The sequence below is a fragment of the Megalobrama amblycephala genome, linkage group LG11 (genome assembly GCF_018812025.1).
Source record: "Megalobrama amblycephala isolate DHTTF-2021 linkage group LG11, ASM1881202v1, whole genome shotgun sequence".
Taxonomy (NCBI): Eukaryota; Metazoa; Chordata; class Actinopteri; order Cypriniformes; family Xenocyprididae; genus Megalobrama; species Megalobrama amblycephala.
In genome coordinates, this window is record NC_063054.1 from 18,910,809 (window position 1) to 18,931,340 (window position 20,532).

The window sequence follows — 20,532 nt, forward strand, 5'->3', positions numbered from 1 at the left end:
TGTAAGGCACATGGAATAACTTAATAAGCATTTGTGGTTTTAACACCTTTAAGAGAATATCGCAGGTCTTAGTTTATCTCATGTCTGCTGAGATGGAAACAGACATATTTTGATCCCAAGGTACATCACCTTTATCAATTCTGATGGAAAACACAACCAGTCAACAGGATAAACTCCTCAACATTACAGCACCAAAGCGACACAAAAGATATTACATTTTAGAATAATCAAACATATCAGCGTATATGGTAGAATATATGTAAATGATTAAAGGAATAATAATAATAAATACTTTATTTATCCCTTTTAAGGAAATTCAAAATAAGAAATCAACAACATGTAAAAGAATAATCATGCAACATAAGGAATATAATGGTTATTGATGATTAAATGAATACATAGCTATCAAAGACTATAGAATTCATAAAGAAAATATTCATGAAAGGAAAAATTAATAAAATAAATGAATAAAAGACATTAATCAATAGAATAAAATTGAATAAATTCAAATGTGAATAATTTTGAATACACCAATGATTTCTTCTTTTTGTTTATTATTATTTTTAAGCATTATTTTAAAAATGTCTTACATTTTAGAGGAAAATTTCTGCATAGTTTACTCAGGTTTGTTGAATTTCACGGATGAGATGTTCACAAACGACTTTAAGACTTTCGAGCAGATATTCATCAGAGGTGGAGATGATGTTTCCATTATGGGAACATGGCCAGATTACACAGGCATGAAAACAGCTGAGGAGTTCCCCTGGGAAGCTGCGTTTAGGATGCAGGACATGTCTGTGTGACTCCAGAGACCACTGGACATCATACAAATCAATTCAATGTGGATTATAAAGCTCAGACCCCAATAATCCCATACAATGTAAATTTTTACCCAATCAGACTCGTGTGACTTAATTGTTTTGCTCATTGCAGGGAAGTATGAAATAAAGGCCTGCAAAGGTCAGACATTATTTATGCAAATAGTAAATAATTACTCAGTGCAGTGTGTTAACCTGCAAAAGACATTGTACACTAAAGTAAGATTTGATGTATGAGACCATTGCAATGTCCAAAGAAAGAAAGGCTATAGGCTACACTGGATTATGAATTAAATAAAATAATGGTAACAGGTGAAGTAGTGGGATGAGAAGTGACAATAATTCATACAACTCATTTGAGGATGGAGAGGGAGGGAGAGAGGCGGAGACACAGGCGCAGCTTTGAATTGATCCACATGGTTCACGCTTAGTTTTGTTTGGACTACCAGGTGTGCGCGCGCGGCTGGAGTAAGCACGAGCAAGGGATGGAAATGGTCAAACATACGCTGAAGCATCTGAAAGACATCATTTCCATTTAAAAAGTCACAAGTCTTTGGTCTTATTCTGGTGCCTGTCAAATGGTTTTATTAATCGTCGCGTTTTGGTAAAGAAATTGGCTGTAAGACCCAAATGAAAAGAGGTTTCCATGGCTTTAAGTGATTCAACACAAGATTCAGGGAAAATACAGCAGAAGGAATCACCCGTGGAATATGACACTCTCCTTTTGGATACCGATATAATATTTGGATTGACCAGTCATTATCTGAAGAGAAAACAGAAGGTAATAACTCCTTGTCCGTTTGCATGTTTTGTTAACTTCATATAGCTGTCAAATATCACATTTAAGTCAAGATGCTAGCTTACCTGTCAAACGAACACATGCAAAAAGATCAAGAATATTTCAGAACCATGAACAGCTCCCCCGAAAAGACCCATAAATGTGTGTCTACTGTAACCACAGCAAATCCCACTGTTTATCATATCATGTTTTGCATCTCACAGACACCTTTTAACAGCTATCGAAGTGCGCTGGTCACAGTGTAGTCTAAAATACATCTCTTAATATTTCTAGACCAGTTCACACATTTTTGAGGAGTAAAATATGTTTATATAAGCTTAACCTTCACCAAGAAAAAAACTTCCATAATCGATTGTTTTATGGACATGCAATTGCAGATGATGGCCATGTGGTGGCGCTAAAGTCAAATAGTTGACTACCTCACTGAAATTACACATAACGTTATAGTGCGCCTCTCTATCCCCCTTTAGCTCTCTCTCTGTCTCAAAGTACTTTATTAGCAAGCTTGTTTTACATACAGTGCATATTATACACAAAAATAAACTGTGACAGAAAAGAGAAAAAATATAATGAAAAACAATTTAACTGCCAGTAGGCCTATTGGTAATAAAATAATATTTCCAATATATGTACATATAAAATAAAGACATTATGACTTCTCTTGTACAGACAGTGAATAAACTCGTGAGATCATGAACCACAGATTCGTGACAGGTTCTCACGACTGTCCCATTAACTCCCGAGTATCTGACAGTTTAGGAAAATTAGGAATGCGATTTAGGAGTTTTTCTGAAGTATTTCGCTCAGCTATGGAATTTCTGGCAGTCGATGAGAAAGTGGGTCTCGGCGTGCAATATGATACTTTGAAAATAAAATGCAGTAGGTTATATACTACATACGCCAACCACCACATTATGAATTAAAAAAGGATACATTCCCCCCTACTCACAAGAGAACGCTATTCTGCGATTCTGCTCCGCCCCTCAGTGACTCAATATCAGTCTAACTGATCCCTGATTTAAATTCATTTATCGTCAACATGGGATTGAGAAGCGCGCTAACAAGCAAGACTGGACAACCTAAACTTTAGAAAAACTAAACTTTAGAGTTATAAGTTAGAGTTAACATCCATGAAATGGATAGTTTACGAATCTCTCAGTGAGTCGGAGCACACCAGACTCTGTATGACACGCGGGGACATTTAAATCCAGAAACATGCGTTCTCATTATTGGGTTCAAGGCGAAGGACGCAGACCAGATTTCAGGAGGTTCACGGTGAGATATAGCATGATGAAACTTTTCAGATTATTTTTAATGGTTTTATTAACTTTGTTGTGTCTTAGCATTTGTTATTGATTAATGAAATATACTTCTTCATTCTGTTTATCCTACTGGGGGAAAATGCTTAAACTAAAGGAATACTTTGTTTGGTGGTCTTAGCTGGTCTTTTGGCTGGTTTAGGAAGACTTTGGGCACTTTTCATCTGGTTGGGAGAACAGCTAGACTATCTGAAGACCAGTGGCCAGTTCTGCACAGACTAGTCTGAAAATTTAGTCATCTATTTTTCTTCAAGACTGGTCCTAAATTTTTTTAAGCCAGTTAAGTAAGATTGGATTTGAATCGGAAAAGTAAGTCTGATTAACTTTCGTCTAACTGCTAGTTGGTCAAACTAATTAGTTCTTAAGACTTGACAGAGATGCTAAGCTTAGCCAGTCTGGGTGATCATCTCAAACCTAAGACCAGCAAAATATTTAGAGCTGGTTTAATCAGCAGGACAATGTTGTTGTTGTTGTTGTTGTTTTTGTGAGGGCCATATGAGTCTTACAGTATTTTTTTCTGTTTTTAACAGTCTACTACAGTTTATTCCAGCAACCTCATTTTCATTTTCAACCTCTCAGTTCAGTTTATCTCTCTTCTGCTCTTTTCTCACATAAGGTGGTTGAGGTATCAGCAAGCAGTGAATCAGGGCAGAGTCCAGCACTCAATCCTAGGAAAAGGCTTCATTCGGCAGAAGAAGTGCAATGCGGCAGCCGGCCAAACCCGGAGGGTGCTGGTTCAGTGTCCATGACGGAGTTAAGTTATTCCGAGAACAAGCACGGGAGGGAAAGCCTGTGTCAGCGATGTCAAATCATTGCGAACCAACTGAACAGGCAGGCGCGCGAGCTGGCCAAGCCAGGAACTCTGAAGGTTTGTGCATTCAACTAAACCATTAAATCAATTCATCTCAGGGCCTGTTACACCATGAAGACAGTGATAGTGGTGTAGAAATCATTGTTTTAATCTTTGCAGACTAAACTGTAATTAAAGGCAATAAAAGTTCTAACAATTCCCACTGCAGTCAGATTAAGGAATTTAGGAGAGTTCAAAAACCTTTAAAAAAAACAATCATCTTTACTCACCCTCATTTTGTTACAAACCTGTTTGATTTTTTTCCTTTAGTGGAACACTAAAGAAGATGTTCGGCAGATAGGCAGTCTCAGTCTCCTCTCACTTTTATTGTATGGAAAAAAGATGTAATGAAAATGAATGGTGACAGAGATTCTTTCTGCCTAACATCTCCTTTGTGTTCCACAGATGAAAGAAACGGGTGCAGAACAACATGATAGGCAGTAAATGATGAAATAATTTTCATTTTTAGATGAACTATCTCTTAAAAAAGCCTGGAATATCCATATCAGTTTTTGACACACACACCCACACCCACCCACACACACACAGAGGTTTATTTTGGTGAATTGTGGGGACATTTCATAAGCGTAATGGTTTTTATAATGTACAAACCATATTTTCTAACGCCCTACACCTAAACCTACCAATCTCAGGAAACTGTGCACATTTTTACTTTCTCAAAGAAACTCATTCTGTATGATTTATAAGCCTTTTGAAAAATGGGGACATGTGGTAATGTCCTCATAAGTCACCCTCTCCTTGTAATACCTATGTCATACCCATGTCATTATACAAATTTGTGTCCTGATATGTCACAAAAATGCTGACATATAACCCCCCAACCCAACCAACCCACCCACACACACACACACACACACACAGGTTTGTTTTGCTATCAAAGTGAGGACATTCCATAGGCGTAATGGTTTTTATACTGTACAAACTGTCCATTCTATCCCCCTACACTACCCCTACCCCTAAACCTACCCATTACAGAAAACTTTTTACATTTTCAAAAAAACTTCATTTAGTATGTTTATTAATCCATTCTCTAATATGGACCATTGGCTGGTCCGTCTAAAATTTACAATATGCGTATGAATTTTATTAATTTTTATGCATTGCAACTTCAGAACACCATTTGACATAGACACCTTTGGACATATCGCTGTCATTGAGGATAATACTGATCCTATGAAGAGGAAATTGTAAGACAAAGAAAGACAGAGTATTTTGACTCATCTGCCTCTTTAGCCCACCATGCATCTAATGCTCCTAGACAAAAAAAGACGAGTGCGCTGCATGTATTTGACACAGCCACCAGCATCTCCACTGTCCTCAATGATTATTTTAGATGATAGCGAGATATATTGCAGGTAAAAAAAATTTCAATGACCAGTGGAACTGTCCAGCTCAGCAGGATTTTATGGTCCCATTAATCTTGAGTGATGACACACTTCGGGTGGCTATATTCAAGAGAAGAACTGCTGAGATGAATGTAAGCAGTCATGCCTATCATTGGTGATGAGCGCTCTGATGATATTAACTGTTCTGGCAGTGCATAAAGAGAACATTGGGGCCCAACTTAGTGTTTCACTAAAGAATCAGCTCAAACTAAACTGCAAGTAAGCTAGGTTTATGGCAGAAGCGTAACTTTCAATGAAAATCTCCAGTCCCTTTGTGACTGGTAAAGTTTGGAGATTAAACATTGTCATTGACTTACAGTCATTTAGATTTGACCCACTTGTTTCCTTTGTTATTGCTTATATTTATTATGCAGTGACATCATTATTTATGAGTGTTTATATATATTGTCTTGTTTCTATGCTTGTATACAGCAGCACTTGGTTGCTATTGTTCTTAGGAACAATGCATGTAAAAGGAGGTGTAGAAGTGATAGCATCTGGAAAGGAAGTTAAAGCCACCTAAATTTTACTACTCAATGAAAGTGTGATCCTGTTGGCATGGTAATGCATTTCCTCAAATGGCCAGAGGCTGTGCATTCCTTCACGTTGACTTGGCATATAAAGAGCTGGACCTCCTGTTTTTGAAGATTTGTTCAGCTAACAGGGAATGTTCTCAGAACTTTGGCAAACGTTTGGCAGAACGTTCTGGCAATGTTCTCTCAAAGTTATGAACAAAAATTCCAGTAACATTAATAGAACATTCGTTAAGGCTGTGTGTCCACCAAAGCGTTTTTAGCCAGCTGAAAATGCTAGGCTCTATGCTGAAAACGCCTAGCTGTGGAGCACTTGAGAGCGCTTCAGCAGTGAAGCGTTTTTTTTTTTTTTTCAGTTGAGATGCTTTGTTGCTATGATAGAAGTTCTAGCTGCAGCCTGCGGTGGACATCCAACCCGGCCCATATCCAAGTGTGATGTCAGAAGCCAGGCCCATGCCATCCTGCAGCCGATTCTTAAGATTTTATTGGTCATGTCAATCACAGTACTGATTGCTTACACACCCAACACTGATCCCTAAACCTGCCTGTCCCTGTAACCAATGAAATTACCTGCTGGGCGGGATTTCTGGCAAAGTGGTTTAGTGGGGAGTCACAAGGTGACGTGGAACTTCTGACATCACACTTGGATGTGGGTTGGATGTCCACCACAGGCTACAGCGAGCCCTACTTGAATATCCGCGGCACTGTTACTTGTAAGTGATTTCGCAGATAATTTGTTTCAGACTAAAAATGTCGACACAGTGTAGAGTACTTGCTAACCCTAACCCTATGTTCGAAGACCAGCAATCTTCATTTCTCATCCATTTAGTCCGTTCTCTACTTGTTGGCTGGCTAAAAATTGACAGTGATGAGCGCAGCGTTTTACTCAAAGTTGTACATTCTTAAACTTGAGGCGACCGGTAAAAACAAAAAAAAACACTTATTACGCTCCCGGCACTCCCATTGAAAGCAATTGGAAAAGTACGCTAGCCTCTTTGGTGGACACACAGCCTAAAAGTTATCTGGTCTTTAAAAATGTTATCAAAAAGTTTGCATAAAAACATTCTTTATACATCATTCAATGAACGTCTATTTTTTCTGAAACATTTTAGTTGGATGTTCGTCTAATGTTTTTATATGATACTAGGCTACTTGTTTCTGAATGTTTAGAGAACATTCAAAAGTTACATTCCTATAATGTTTGTGAAATGATAGAACGGAATGTTCCCTTAACGTTCACATAACCAAGAAAAAAAGAGCTTGTAAAAAAAGGGCTTTTAAAATAAAAAAAAAATGGACTTTGGGACGTTCAGAAATAACATTAGCAACACATTTTTAAAACATATTTATGTTAGACCAGCCACAGGGATGAATAGTTTAGAGCAGGCCGGCACATTTTCAGATTTTCTTCTCCTTTGGAAAGAATATGTGTTGCTTCTTTATGATGGAAATATAGATTAAATTAAAAAAAAAGAGACTTATTTAGCTAACACTGTAAGGCAGTACCATAATGCAGCATTGCTGGTCCATAAAGCTGAACTGTATAATTCACTCACTCCCCTTTCAATCACCACAGATTTCAAGGTTTGTTTTGGGGATAGTCATTCACCAACTTGTTTTGGGAAACTCCTGCTCTGCTATTTGGCTCACAAAAATGTGGTTTCTTTCCATTCCCTCCCTTTGCACTGGAACATAACAATTCCATCCCAATACTGTATATCACTGAGTCAGCAAATCTGAGGTAATTTTAGAGGTATTTATTTTAGATATAGTTAAAATGCATATGGATACAGATCCCCTAAAAATATGATTTGTGTTGGTCAATTATTTTGCATATTAAAAGTACATATATGAGACCAATACAAGACCAAGACTTTCAGGGGTTGAGACCAACACAAGACCAAGACTTTGAGGGGTTGAGAGTCGAGACCAATACAAGACCAAGACTTTGAGGGGTTGAGACCGGGTGTGTCTCATACGTCCTGAAAAGTGAAGCCGCGGGCTCTTTGATCGCCCCCTGGTGGCTGGATGCAGTACAAGTCATAAACCCGCCCTCTCAATGCAAACTAATGGCACTTGTCAAAATAACAAAAAATTAATTACACATACAATAAAATTTTCCGAAAGATGGTTTTGGTCATTTAAGGTAGTTGTTATCATGCTGATATATATTCAATAGTTCATTTTTGTGATCAGTTTGATTTTTGCAAGCAATTTGGTGCTATAGAAACGGGGCGTGTCGTCACAATTTACAGTTGATTGACAGCTTCTCTGAGAACTGTCGGAGCTTTGAGGGGAGATTGAAGATGAATAAATAATAGGGGTGTAACGGTACACAAAACTCACGGTTCGGTACGTACCTCGGTTTTGAAGTCACGGTTCGGTACAGTTTTCGGTACAGCAGGTGGAGAGAAAACTAAACATAAAATTGCTTTTTTTTATTATTAAACAGAGGTTTACTGAACAAATTGTGTTTTTGTCTTTAAATATATTAAATTAAATTAAAACCAAAAGTTTCTTAAGGATAAAAAAAATGATCTCTGCTAATGCTATAAACTATGTAGGGAGCCCTAACTTGAAAGAAGCCCAAACTATTAGCCTAAATTCAATTGCTTTTTATTTTTAGATAAAATAATCAACACTCAAATAACAAATTGTATGCAAACCTGTAAGCTGCACCTAAGGCAGTTTTTGCATTAACTTCTAAATGTTTTTACTCCAATTCGTTGTTGAAATATAATCATTTCTACACAGTGGCTGTTATTTTAACATCAGATTTATTTAAACATACATTAAATAGCCTAATCAGGATATCACTAAAAGGTTAAGTAAAATAATGAATATATTGGCTAATACAGGCTAATTAAGCGAAAGAGTTCATTTCTCTAGCGAACTAACAAGCTGTGAACACTGAATGGCTTTTCTGAGGTAAATGCATCATTGTTGAATACGGAAGCTTTCATTGATGTCTTTCCACCGTTGAAACACTGAATGAGCGATTACATGAGATATGACCGTTTCAGTAAGTTGTACTGAATCTTGCAACATACCTTCAGATGTTCTTTCATGTTTATTCTGTAACTAGTATTAAGGAGGAAGAGATGAACACATTCACTTGCGCTCCGCGCTCGCGCTGCCGGTTGAACTGAGGCGCCTGTACAGTGATCTGTCACCCCACATCAAAGCACGTCAAAATGGCATTTTCTGTTTAAACTTCATGATTTCGTGGACAGAATTTGAAGGATGACACTTTGTTTCTTATCGAAAGTAACAAAACGCAGAGCTTATTGCGGTTATTGGTGGTGAATATTGGTTGCAATGTAATGCTTCGGTACACACGTGCACCGTACCGAAAGCCCTGTACCGAAACGGTTCGGTACAAATACGTGTACCGTTACACCCCTAATAAATAACTATTATTTTTCGATTTCTGTGTTATTTTTCACTGACAAAAGTTGTTGTTCAGCAGTAAACTGTCCTAACCGACCTACAGATCTGACGGATCACTGAGTTTTTTTCGGTCACGTTAAATGTGGGCTTTATAAGCTAAATGTTATTAGCCAAGATAACACGGCTAATGTTAGCCATGACGGAAAAAGCAGGTGATCATAATCTGGCAGTTACTAATTATCTTTATGGGTATAAAATAATAATTATCAGGACAAAACTAATCCTACTCTAGTTAATTAAAGAGCACTGTCTAATGTTACAGCAATCGATCTGCTGTAGAGTTAGTTCAACTTTACCGAGGTTTCAAAAATATTATTGCTCTAGAAACAGAATATTTTTTTACAAGTATAATTTTAATTTGTGTATAATTTATTTATTTAAAATACATCAATTACGATATGTTGTTTTGACCTAGTTATGAGTAATTTATAGTTTAAAACTGAACAATGTGCATTAATAAACATTCAAATAAATGTAAATTCCTTATTGCCAGATGTAATTAAGCCATCGTTTAAGCCAAATGAAAAAGGGAGGAGGAAAAGAAAAATATAATAAACAATAGATAATAAAACAAATAGGTGATCTGATCTTGATGACGCAGACGTCTGGGCGGAAGTTTGATACCGCGACTCCGCCTCCGCCTCCTGGTTTCACTGACGAGTCTTTCTGCGCATGCCCAGGTTCCAACATGTCAACGCCCATCATCGTCCGTTTTACCCAGTGCCCAAGGAAGTCGACCGGAAGTTGAAGTCGGCCGGGTGCCGCCATCTTGTAGCAGAACTTCACTTGCGTTAGCATCCCCATTGACTCCCATTCATTTTGGCGTCACTTTGACAGTGAATAACTTTACATCTGAGGCGTTTAAAGACTCCATTTGTCCATTATTTATTTCTAAAGATACACGACAATGTATAAAGGGCTCCATTACCTTCTATGTTACATTATGGCCCCGTAGATACAGTTTTTGTAAAAATAGGCTAACGATTGCGTCATAACCACTCGACTCTCTGTTGCACAGTAGAGAAATTACCGTACAGACAGGAGGAGAAGCTCGCAGGCAATCGGGGAGATGTCAAGAGAGATGGCGTACTGGCGTTACATTTTAAAATACTATACAAAATAATTAATAAGAATACTTACTCCTGCTTACTCACGCCAAAGAACTCCCCGCTCAAGCTCGCCGTCTCTGCAAGATTAACGATGGCAGTTTTCACGCACAGCTACTAGAAGATTTACATCTGTCAGACAGGTTGCGGACGTCATCAAGCTTAGTTTGAGTCTGCGCGTCAGAAACGGAAGTGCTAAAAATCGCTAAAAATGGGCTTCACTTGTCTCAATTGAGTTCCAATGGGGTCGCTGTGTCCATTTCTTTTACTGTCTATGGTTTTACCTTCAGTTCATTACAATGGAAGGAAGCGGCGTCGCGTCGTCCATCTTTTTTTACAGTCTATGGTTGAGACCAACACAAGACCAACCCTGTGTCTCAATCAGCTCCCTAGTTCAGTAGTCAGGGCACTGACCAGGGAGTCGGCCATTTTAAGGGCTGTCTCAATCGCAGAATCCTTCCAGGGCACTGAAACGTTCGCTCCCTGAAAAGTCCCACAATGCACCGTGAAAACCAGGGAGCATCGATGCTCACTATGCTCCCTTAACGGAAGTTCTGAAGCGCGAAACTTGAATCACGTGAGCCAACTCATTACACATAACGATACGCGATAGATGTTTTTTAAAATACAAACTGTTATTTTATTATATTTCAGCATAAACATACATCGCTAGACAGGTAATGAACATAATCTAGCTAACGTTTATAATTTATTCACGGCTGAAATGTTGCATGTATATGTAACAAGCAAATAATTAATCACAATGTACTTTAAATAACATTACAAGTAATGTCAGAAAATATCAGCTCTGTTGTTGTTCATAAATACCAGTAGTGATGTTGTACAATGAGGACGTTGTCACGTCGCCGGAAATAGAGTCATAAGTGTCCCAATGTGTAGTGAACCAGCATCTTTTACTGTCCTTATCAGTGCCCGAATTCGTATACACGATATACTGATTCACGAGCTCGGGAGCTAGGGAACTGATTGAGACACACCCCAAGACTTTGAGGGGTTGAGACTAGGGATGTCCAGATCCGATCACGTGATCGGAAATCGGGCCCGATCATGTGGTTTCAGACTCGATCGGAATCGGACCCGATCAGGACTCGGATATATATGTATATATATTCTCATTATTTTTAACACATCTATAGTGATGCGGTGGCACAGAGTTAGGCCTGTTTCACACTGCAAGCAAGCGGCGCGTGAGTAGCGCATATTTTTTTCAACGTGCATGTCAACCAACGGATGCATTCACACAGGCAGCAGGAGCAGCTCGTAAAGCGTCAGGCCGGAGCGTCGCGTAAGCAGCAGTGCCGCGATCGTCTCGGCACCGAGTCTATCCCTGTGTCTCAATCAGCTCTCTAGCTCCCTAGGTCGTGAATCAGTATATAATGAAAGTGAATGTGGCTGATACCCTGATCAGTGCCCTGACTACTGAACTAGGGAGCTGATTGAGAAACACGCTGCGCTGCTGACGCGTAATTAAAGTGAAAGCGCAATCTTGAAGGACAAAATATAATTTCACACAAAAAGTGTTCAAAATGCACACAATACGCATGTCTAAAGTGTTTTAACAAGAATTTGAGTATGACCGAAAAGAAAATTAAGAATCAAAAATAATAATAGAAGATTTACCCATTTAAACTTGTTTTTTATTATTCAGTTTGGGTTAAAGTATGGTGTATTATAAAAAACTAAAGTAAACTAGCCAGAAAATATGATATATATAAACATTATTTTAGTTATTACACAGACTGCAGCATACCCAAATCAAACCAAATATATTTGTTTTTATATTAGCCTTTTTTATATTTACTGTTGCACTAAAGTGAAGTGATGTGAACAATTTATGTTATTTATTACTTGATTGTTCAAGCTACCTCACAGAAGTGCTCTGTTTGTAATTAAATAAAAAATAAGGAACGTCCTGGATCTGTTTTTTTTTCGCTCTTCTTTATTCTTTTTTTGATGTATTATAGAAGTATCGGATCGGGACTCGGTATCGGCAGATACTCAAAATCAAATGACTCGGACTCGGACTCAAGGGCAAAAAAACCTGATCGGGACATCCCTAGTTGAGACCAATACAAGACCAAGACTTTGAGGGGTTGAGACCAATACAAGACCAAGACTTTGAGGGGTTGAGAGTCGAGACCAATACAAGACCAAGACTTTGAGGGGTTGAGACCAACACAAGACCAAGACTTTTAGGGGTTGAGACCAATAAAAGACCAAGACTTTGAGGGGTTGAGACCAATACAAGGCCAAGACTTTGAGGGGTTGAGACCAATACAAGACCAAGACTAAGGCAGGGCGAGACTGAGTCATGACCAAGACCAGACCATCACTCCTTAAATTAATCTAAAAGAATCTTGAACACTACAATACTGTCTAGTTTGATTCAGTTTTATGAAAGATTCACTCAAAGGCAAAGAAACTCAAGCTACAATTTAATCTTGCTACATGAAATGTATTAAGAAGACTATTCAAGCTTTTATTTACTTGAAGCATGGACAAATAGTTGCTTTCTTAGACTCTAATTACAAGCCTACAGATAAGATGTGGTAAAGCTGTAAAATGTGCAAGGACATTTTCTTCTTGGCCGTCTCAGACAGAGCTAAATTGTTTGTCAGCTCAGACAATCAAGTCTGGGTCCAGACAGTCAGATTAAGCTGTAAGATACTCCTTCGAAGGCTGAGTGTTCAACAAAAGCAAGATGAAAGAATCCCAGGCCACTTTTAGAACACAATGATGCGGTCGATACCAGACTCCGTAAGTTTGCCTCATGGAGTCGTATCTCTCAGAAAAAGTTTAAATTAAAAAGTGTAATGGCAGTCTAAATCATCAAAAATACAATTTGGATGAATGCATATGTATTTTTTTGAAAATATGCTTTTGACATTATACTATATTTAGATTGAAAATATTTAAAAATGGGCAAAAATATCAGGAAATATATGTACATAAAAATGATCTATATTATCTAAATACATTTAAAAAAGTCTATATTAGCAATATATTTTTGTATATGTGTTACGGCCCATGTCGAGTTAACAGCTCGTTTAAAAAGAATAACTAAATGAGGACATGGACCGCACACATGCAAGAGCCACAGACACGATTGTCAATTTTCAGGACAATAAATCGCCCTCGTTTAATTATAATAAAAAGAAGAAATAAACAATTCATAAATAATGTTGCAAACAATGTTAGACAAAATATTAGCAAAGGAATTAACAGTAAACAGGTAGGGAAAAAACAGCCAAAGGAACAAAGAACGCCTGCCTGGCTATTCTCACCAACAGTTCTTACCTAGCTTCCGATAAAGCAAAAGGAGTGAGTCTTCCGGGCCTCTGCTTCCTTCACTATATTTACTACATTATTAAACAGTGACCTGTTTAAACAAATCCACTACCCGTTACTGTTAAAATTAAACATTAACCATATAAAGAAAACATATCGAACAAAACAATGACAAATCAAGAAAACAAACTAAACTACAACAAAACACAGACTAAGCGCCCCATGAGAGCGGACGATGGATGTTCAAAAAGGACCGCATCGAGGGGAGAACGCAGAGAGAGACACCAGCGAGAGAAGCCCAGCGAGAGAGAGAGTCCATTGACGCCATCCACGCTTTTTATGCCGGAAACCCAGTGACGTCATCGTGCTTCCACCAATCCAGAGCTCCACCTATGGGTCTTTAAAACAAACTACACAGCCACGTAACACCCTCACCCTTAAGTGAATAAATTGTAGAAAAGAAATGATCTTACCTTCTCCTTTACTTAAGTAAAGTGTGCATACAATTTATTCCATCTAAACACGGGATAAGGCGTCAGCAATAAGGTTATCCTTACCACGAATATGTCGAATTACCAACTCACGAGCCTGTAGTAACAAACTCCAGCGCATCAAACGTTGGTTATTATTCTTCATTCGATTTAAAAAGACTAAGGGATTATGATCTGTGTAAACAATCAAAGGATATGAAACAGAACCAATATAAACATCGAAATGTTGAAGTGCAAGGATAAGCGCGAGCGCCTCCTTCTCAATGGTGGAGTAATTCTGTTGATGTCTATTAAATTTGCGCGAGAAATAGCAAACAGGATGCTCAACACCAAATTGATCTCGTTGAAGGAGAACCGCTCCCGCACCGGCATCACTTGCATCAACAGCAAGTAGAAACTGGGACGAAAAATCAGGAGCAGCGAGAACAGGAAAATTAGTCAGAAGCGCTTTGATTTTTTCGAAACTCGTTTGACACGTTTCAGTCCACTTAAATGGTACTTTGGGGCTAAGAAGATCCGTTAAAGGAGAAGACACAGCAGAAAAGTTTTTACAAAAACTCCTGTAATACCCAACCATGCCAATGAATCGACGAAGTTCTCGGCGCGTCGTAGGCGCAGGAAAATTAATAATAGCCTCAACCTTAGACTCAACAGGACGAACTTCTCCGCCACCAACAATCTTTCCTAGATACGTTACCTTTGCTCGACCAAATTCGCACTTGGCTAAGTTAACCGTGAGGTTAGCAAAAGACAGACGACGGAACAAGAAATCAAGTTGTTCTAAATGTTCTGACCAAGACGCGCTGTAAACAACCAAATCATCCAGATAAGCTTCAACATTATGCATGCCATCAATGACACGATTTACTAACCGTTGGAAAGTTGCCGGTGCGTTTCGTAAACCGAAAGCCATTACGGTGTAATGTAGGAAATGGTCTGGTGTTACGAATGCACTGATCTCTTTCGCACGATCTGACAAAGGCACCTGCCAGTAACCTTTAAGCAGGTCGATTTTAGTAACGAAAGCAGCATTTCCAACGCGATCCACGCAATCTTCCATACGAGGCAATGGATAACTATCTGGTTTTGTTACAGAATTCACGCGTCTAAAATCAGTACAAAAACGAAACGTTCCGTCCGACTTTTTAACCAACAAACAAGGCGAGCTCCAAGGACTGAAGCTTGGCTCTGCGATGTTATTATCAAGCATGAAGGTCACCTCTTTTTGCAGCTGAGTTCGTTTCTCAGGACTTACCCGGTACGCGTGCTGTTTAATAGGCAAAGAATTGCCAATATCAATATCATGTTCGATCAACGTAGTACGAGAGGGAACATCAGAAAACAGATTACCGTACGTCCGAATAATGTTACTCACATCAGCGCGTTCGGTAACATTCAAATAGGAAAGAAATGAGTCAAGGTTTTGCATTATTTCAGAATTTTTCAACCTTCCTGCCACCAATTCTGAAGGAGGAAAATTAACCCCATCCTCCTCAAGTATGGATAAAGCGACAGCGTTATCAGGAACTGCAGAAGGCGATGGACAGGTCAGAGATTCAGCACCGGACATCTCCTGCTCTTTAACCCCCGGGGAATCTGCGGATGAAACAATTAACACAGCCGACTTTTGTCCAGACGAATCTGGCTGCCTCTCACAGTACGGCTTGAGCATGTTAACATGACACAGACGAGTTTTTTTCTTTCTGTCAGATGTCATAATCACATAGTCGAGCTCACTCACCTTTTCCTTCACCTGGTAAGGACCATAGTAACGAGCCTGTAAGGCTGATCCAGGTACTGGCAAAAGCACTAATACCTTGTCACCATGAGAAAAACTACGAAGTTTAGCACCACGATCAAAGCGTTTTTTCATTCGTTGTTGTGACATCTCCAAATTCTGTTTAGCCAGCTCACATGCACGGTGCAATTTAAAACGAAACTCTGAAACAAAGTCAAGGATATTCTTTGGACTCGAAACATTAGACCAATGATCTTTGATCAGTTTTAGTGGGCCGCGGACAGTATGTCCGAACACTAACTCGGCCGGACTAAAACCCAACGACTCCTGCACTACCTCCCTCACTGCAAACATAGCCATAGGCACTCCATCGTCCCAGTCTTTTTGGAACTCCAAACAAAATGCACGAAGCATAGATTTCAAAGTCTGGTGGAACCTTTCGAGTGCCCCCTGACTTTCTGGATGGTAACAACTAGAAGTGCAGTGTTGAATATGCAACTGATCCAGAGCTTGTTTAAACACACGAGACATAAAATTCGTACCTTGATCTGACTGGATGGTACGCGGAAGGCCAAACAACGAGAAGAATTTGATAAGTGACTTCACAATCACTGGTGCTGTAATTTTTCGCAGAGGAATTGCCTCTGGAAAACGCGTTGATGTACACATGATCGTTAAAAGGATACTGATTACCAGACTTCGTACGAGGTAAGGGACCGACACAGTCAATTAAAACACGCTCAAATGGTTCACCAATGATAGGAATTGGATACAACGGAGCAGGTGGAATTTTCTGATTCGGTTTTCCAATCATTTGGCACACATGACAGCTTCGGCAATAGCTTGCTACATCGCTTTTTAAGCCAGGCCAGAAAAAACAACGGAGTACACGATCGTATGTTTTATTTACTCCCAAATGACCGGCAAACGGACAATCATGTGCGAGTTTCAGAATTTCAGAACGATATGAGGAAGGAACTACTACCTGCTTAACGATTTGCCACTCATCCTCAGCAGATGCAGTAGATGGTATCCACTTCCTCATCAACACACCATCTTCAACAAAGTATCCTTGCGATACATGGTCGAGTTGTTCAACTGGAACAACAGCTTCAAAGAGGGATGACATGGTCTCGTCTTTCCTCTGTTCAACAACAAGTTGCTCGCGTGACAGAGACAATTTATCGAGCCCCATGGAGTGTTCATCTTTTTTAACGGCGATGTCTGAACCGTCAACAGAGTTTGAACACTTCACCTCACAAAAATCTGAATTAGAGAGAAACGTATCATTCAGATCAAAGTTCCACTCACCTTCTGACTTACCATGGTTCTCATCTTTCAGTCTCTGAGACATAGCGCGAGTAACAGCGCACGAAGGAAATACCTCTGGGTATTTCTGAGCCAATTCATCAGGAGTAGTACAGGGAAGAGGAACATCAGTTACCTCAGGGCTAGCAAAAACTTTTCCTCCCGCCAAGTCATTCCCTAAAATAAATGTGACATCACGAACAGGAAGACACGGTCGCACTCCAACAACAATGCGGCCAGTAACAAGAGAGGATTCAAGTTCAATTTCGTGCAAAGGCACGCTCACAAAGCCCATCTCGAACCCCTGAACCAAAACACTTGAACCAATAGAGCTCTCTTCAGACAATGGCAATATTCCTTCCAGAATAAAGCTTTGAGCAGCTCCTGTATCACGGAGTATCCTAACTGGTTTACGCGAGCTAACATTACCTGTTAGTGACACAAATCCGTCCATTGTGAACGGCACATACCCCTGATCTTCACACATGTCAGCTTGAGAAGCTAACAACTCCAGTCCTTCAAACTGTGGCGAGGACGTCATCAATAAACCCACTGGTTTAGGAACACTATTTTTCTTTTTAAGTACTGGGCACTCAGAAATAATGTGTCCACGTTTCCTACAATAGAAACAAACAGGGGAGGACAGAGACTTGACAAAACTCTCATTGACTTTGACATCAGACGGAGCGCGATCAAAATTACGCTTAGAACGCTGACTATTGCTAACAGATGGAAATTTCTGTGCAATGTTGAACACATGCTTATGTGTAAGCACATATTCATCAGCCAGAACAGCTGCAGCAGAACATTTCAGAACTTTTTGCTCATTTAAATATGTTGCGACACGGTCAGGCAGGCAGTTTTTAAATTCTTCTAATAAAATCAGTTCACGGAGCTCTTCAAAAGATTGCACTTTCATAGAAGCACACCACCGATCAAACATCGATTCCTTCTCTCTAATAAATTCAACGTAAGTCTCATCAGTTTTTCGATGGTTACGGAATTTTTGGCGATACGCCTCAGGAACCAGTTCATAAACTCTAAGAACGGCTGTTTTCACTTGATCATAATCAAGAGACTCTTCCACTGACAATGAAGAATATGCCTCCTGGGCTTTACCTACAAAAACACACTGCAGCAACATAGGCCAAAATGTTTTCGGCCACTTAAGATTAGTAGCAACACGTTCGAAAAGCGCAAAAAATTTGTCTACCTCCCGCTCTCGAAAAGGAGGGACAATGCGAATGTTACGACTCACGTCAAACTCAGAGTTATCGGTTACACCTCTTTCACGAGCTTTCAACTCCATTTCTTTGAGGCGGCACGCTTGTTCCATTTCAAGCTTTTTCAACTCAAGTTCATGTCTCTCACGCTCTCTTCGTCTCTCTCTCTCACGTTCCCATTCCTCCCTTTCTCTTAACAAACCTCTTTCGTGCTCTTTAGCTTGCAACTCCAGCTTTTTAACTTGCAGCGCAAGATCCTCTGAACTACCCTCAACTAATTCGGGATAGTCTACCAGCCTTTCCTCATCACCAAAGACGCCTTGTTTATATAACGAATCAACAAGCAAAATCTGCAGTTCGCGTTTAGATGCAGTATTGCGAAAACTTACCTTATAATAAGCAGCAATTTTCATAAGATCAGTTCTATTAATTTGAAACAGCTCCGCTTGCGTCGGATTCGCAATAAAATCTGTTAATTCAAACATGATTAGATTTTAAACGTCGAAAGGTTGAAGAGAAAAATAAAACATGTACTACACGAGCCGAAATTCACACCAAGCAACTGTGACTCAACGAAGTTACAAAGTAACAAATTCGAAACGCGTGCACAGATCAAAAGATCAAACAAAGCCACGCAAAAATCGAGATCATTCGGATCATTTAGATCATCCAGATCCTATTAATCCAGATCCCGGACGAGCCCCCAAATATGTTACGGCCCATGTCGAGTTAACAGCTCGTTTAAAAAGAATAACTAAATGAGGACATGGACCGCACACATGCAAGAGCCACAGACACGATTGTCAATTTTCAGGACAATAAATCGCCCTCGTTTAATTATAATAAAAAGAAGAAATAAACAATTCATAAATAATGTTGCAAACAATGTTAGACAAAATATTAGCAAAGGAATTAACAGTAAACAGGTAGGGAAAAAACAGCCAAAGGAACAAAGAACGCCTGCCTGGCTATTCTCACCAACAGTTCTTACCTAGCTTCCGATAAAGCAAAAGGAGTGAGTCTTCCGGGCCTCTGCTTCCTTCACTATATTTACTACATTATTAAACAGTGACCTGTTTAAACAAATCCACTACCCGTTACTGTTAAAATTAAACATTAACCATATAAAGAAAACATATCGAACAAAACAATGACAAATCAAGAAAACAAACTAAACTACAACAAAACACAGACTAAGCGCCCCATGAGAGCGGACGATGGATGTTCAAAAAGGACCGCATCGAGGGGAGACCGCATCGAGGGGAGAACGCAGAGAGAGACACCAGCGAGAGAAGCCCAGCGAGAGAGAGAGTCCATTGACGCCATCCACGCTTTTTATGCCGGAAACCCAGTGACGTCATCGTGCTTCCACCAATCCAGAGCTCCACCTATGGGTCTTTAAAACAAACTACACAGCCACGTAACAATATGTTTTTTTATTTGAAAAATATTTAAAATTTAAAATGTATATCTAAAATCTATATTTTTTTGATGCATGGCCAGTTTAAGTTATAGAAATTTGACACTTAGGTTGAAATGTAGTGAGCACAATTTTTAACGTTCTGAAAGCCATTGAAAATGTTATAATGTTTCTCATATAAGCAAAAAAGTCTGAATTACTCCAGGCCATCACCCATTTCCAGTATTTGAGGTCACATGACTTAAAGTCACATTAAAATTTCTTTGTCAGGGCTAGTGCCATGACAATGTTTAGGATGGCTTGAGGCTTAGTAAATCATGGGATAATTTTCATTTTTGGGTGAACTATCCTTTTAAGCATGTGATATGAAGTATTTATTGGTAAGACTAACCACAGCATTATTAAGTCTGCTGTGCGGTTTTGGTTTTCATTTTGGCACAATACTTTCCTTGTGGCCGTTTTTATCATTACAGACTTCAATAACGTAATTCTGAAAGCTGGAGAAACACATGATTTCTGTAAAACGAATGACTTGTTTTCTCCCTTTAATCAGCTTTATGCAAAGGTATTCTTCCATGATCTATCTGCTTAGGTTTCTGCTATTCCAAGTGATAATACTATTGTACATATAGTGTTATGCTTTTGTTTTCTCAATTTACTGTCATCATCCACTTCAGTGACTTCCTTCAATCGGTCCTGAGGCATGTTGGGACATTTCTAAGTGCTGGCTCTTTGAATATCCCTTAAAATGCCAGAGTAAAT

General features: G+C 39.2%; 1 protein-coding gene across 1 annotated transcript in view; it reads left to right on the top strand.

The window, feature by feature from the left end:
- Positions 1 to 2,576: 2,576 nt before the first annotated feature.
- Positions 2,577 to 20,532, top strand: part of kif26aa (kinesin family member 26Aa) — a 91,299-nt gene continuing 73,343 nt past the window's right edge. The window contains exons 1-2 of the mRNA XM_048206549.1: positions 2,577 to 2,892; positions 3,553 to 3,804. Coding sequence (XP_048062506.1) covers positions 2,833 to 2,892; positions 3,553 to 3,804 — 312 coding nt within the window. The 5' untranslated portion in view covers positions 2,577 to 2,832. The remainder of the gene's footprint in view (positions 2,893 to 3,552; positions 3,805 to 20,532) is intronic.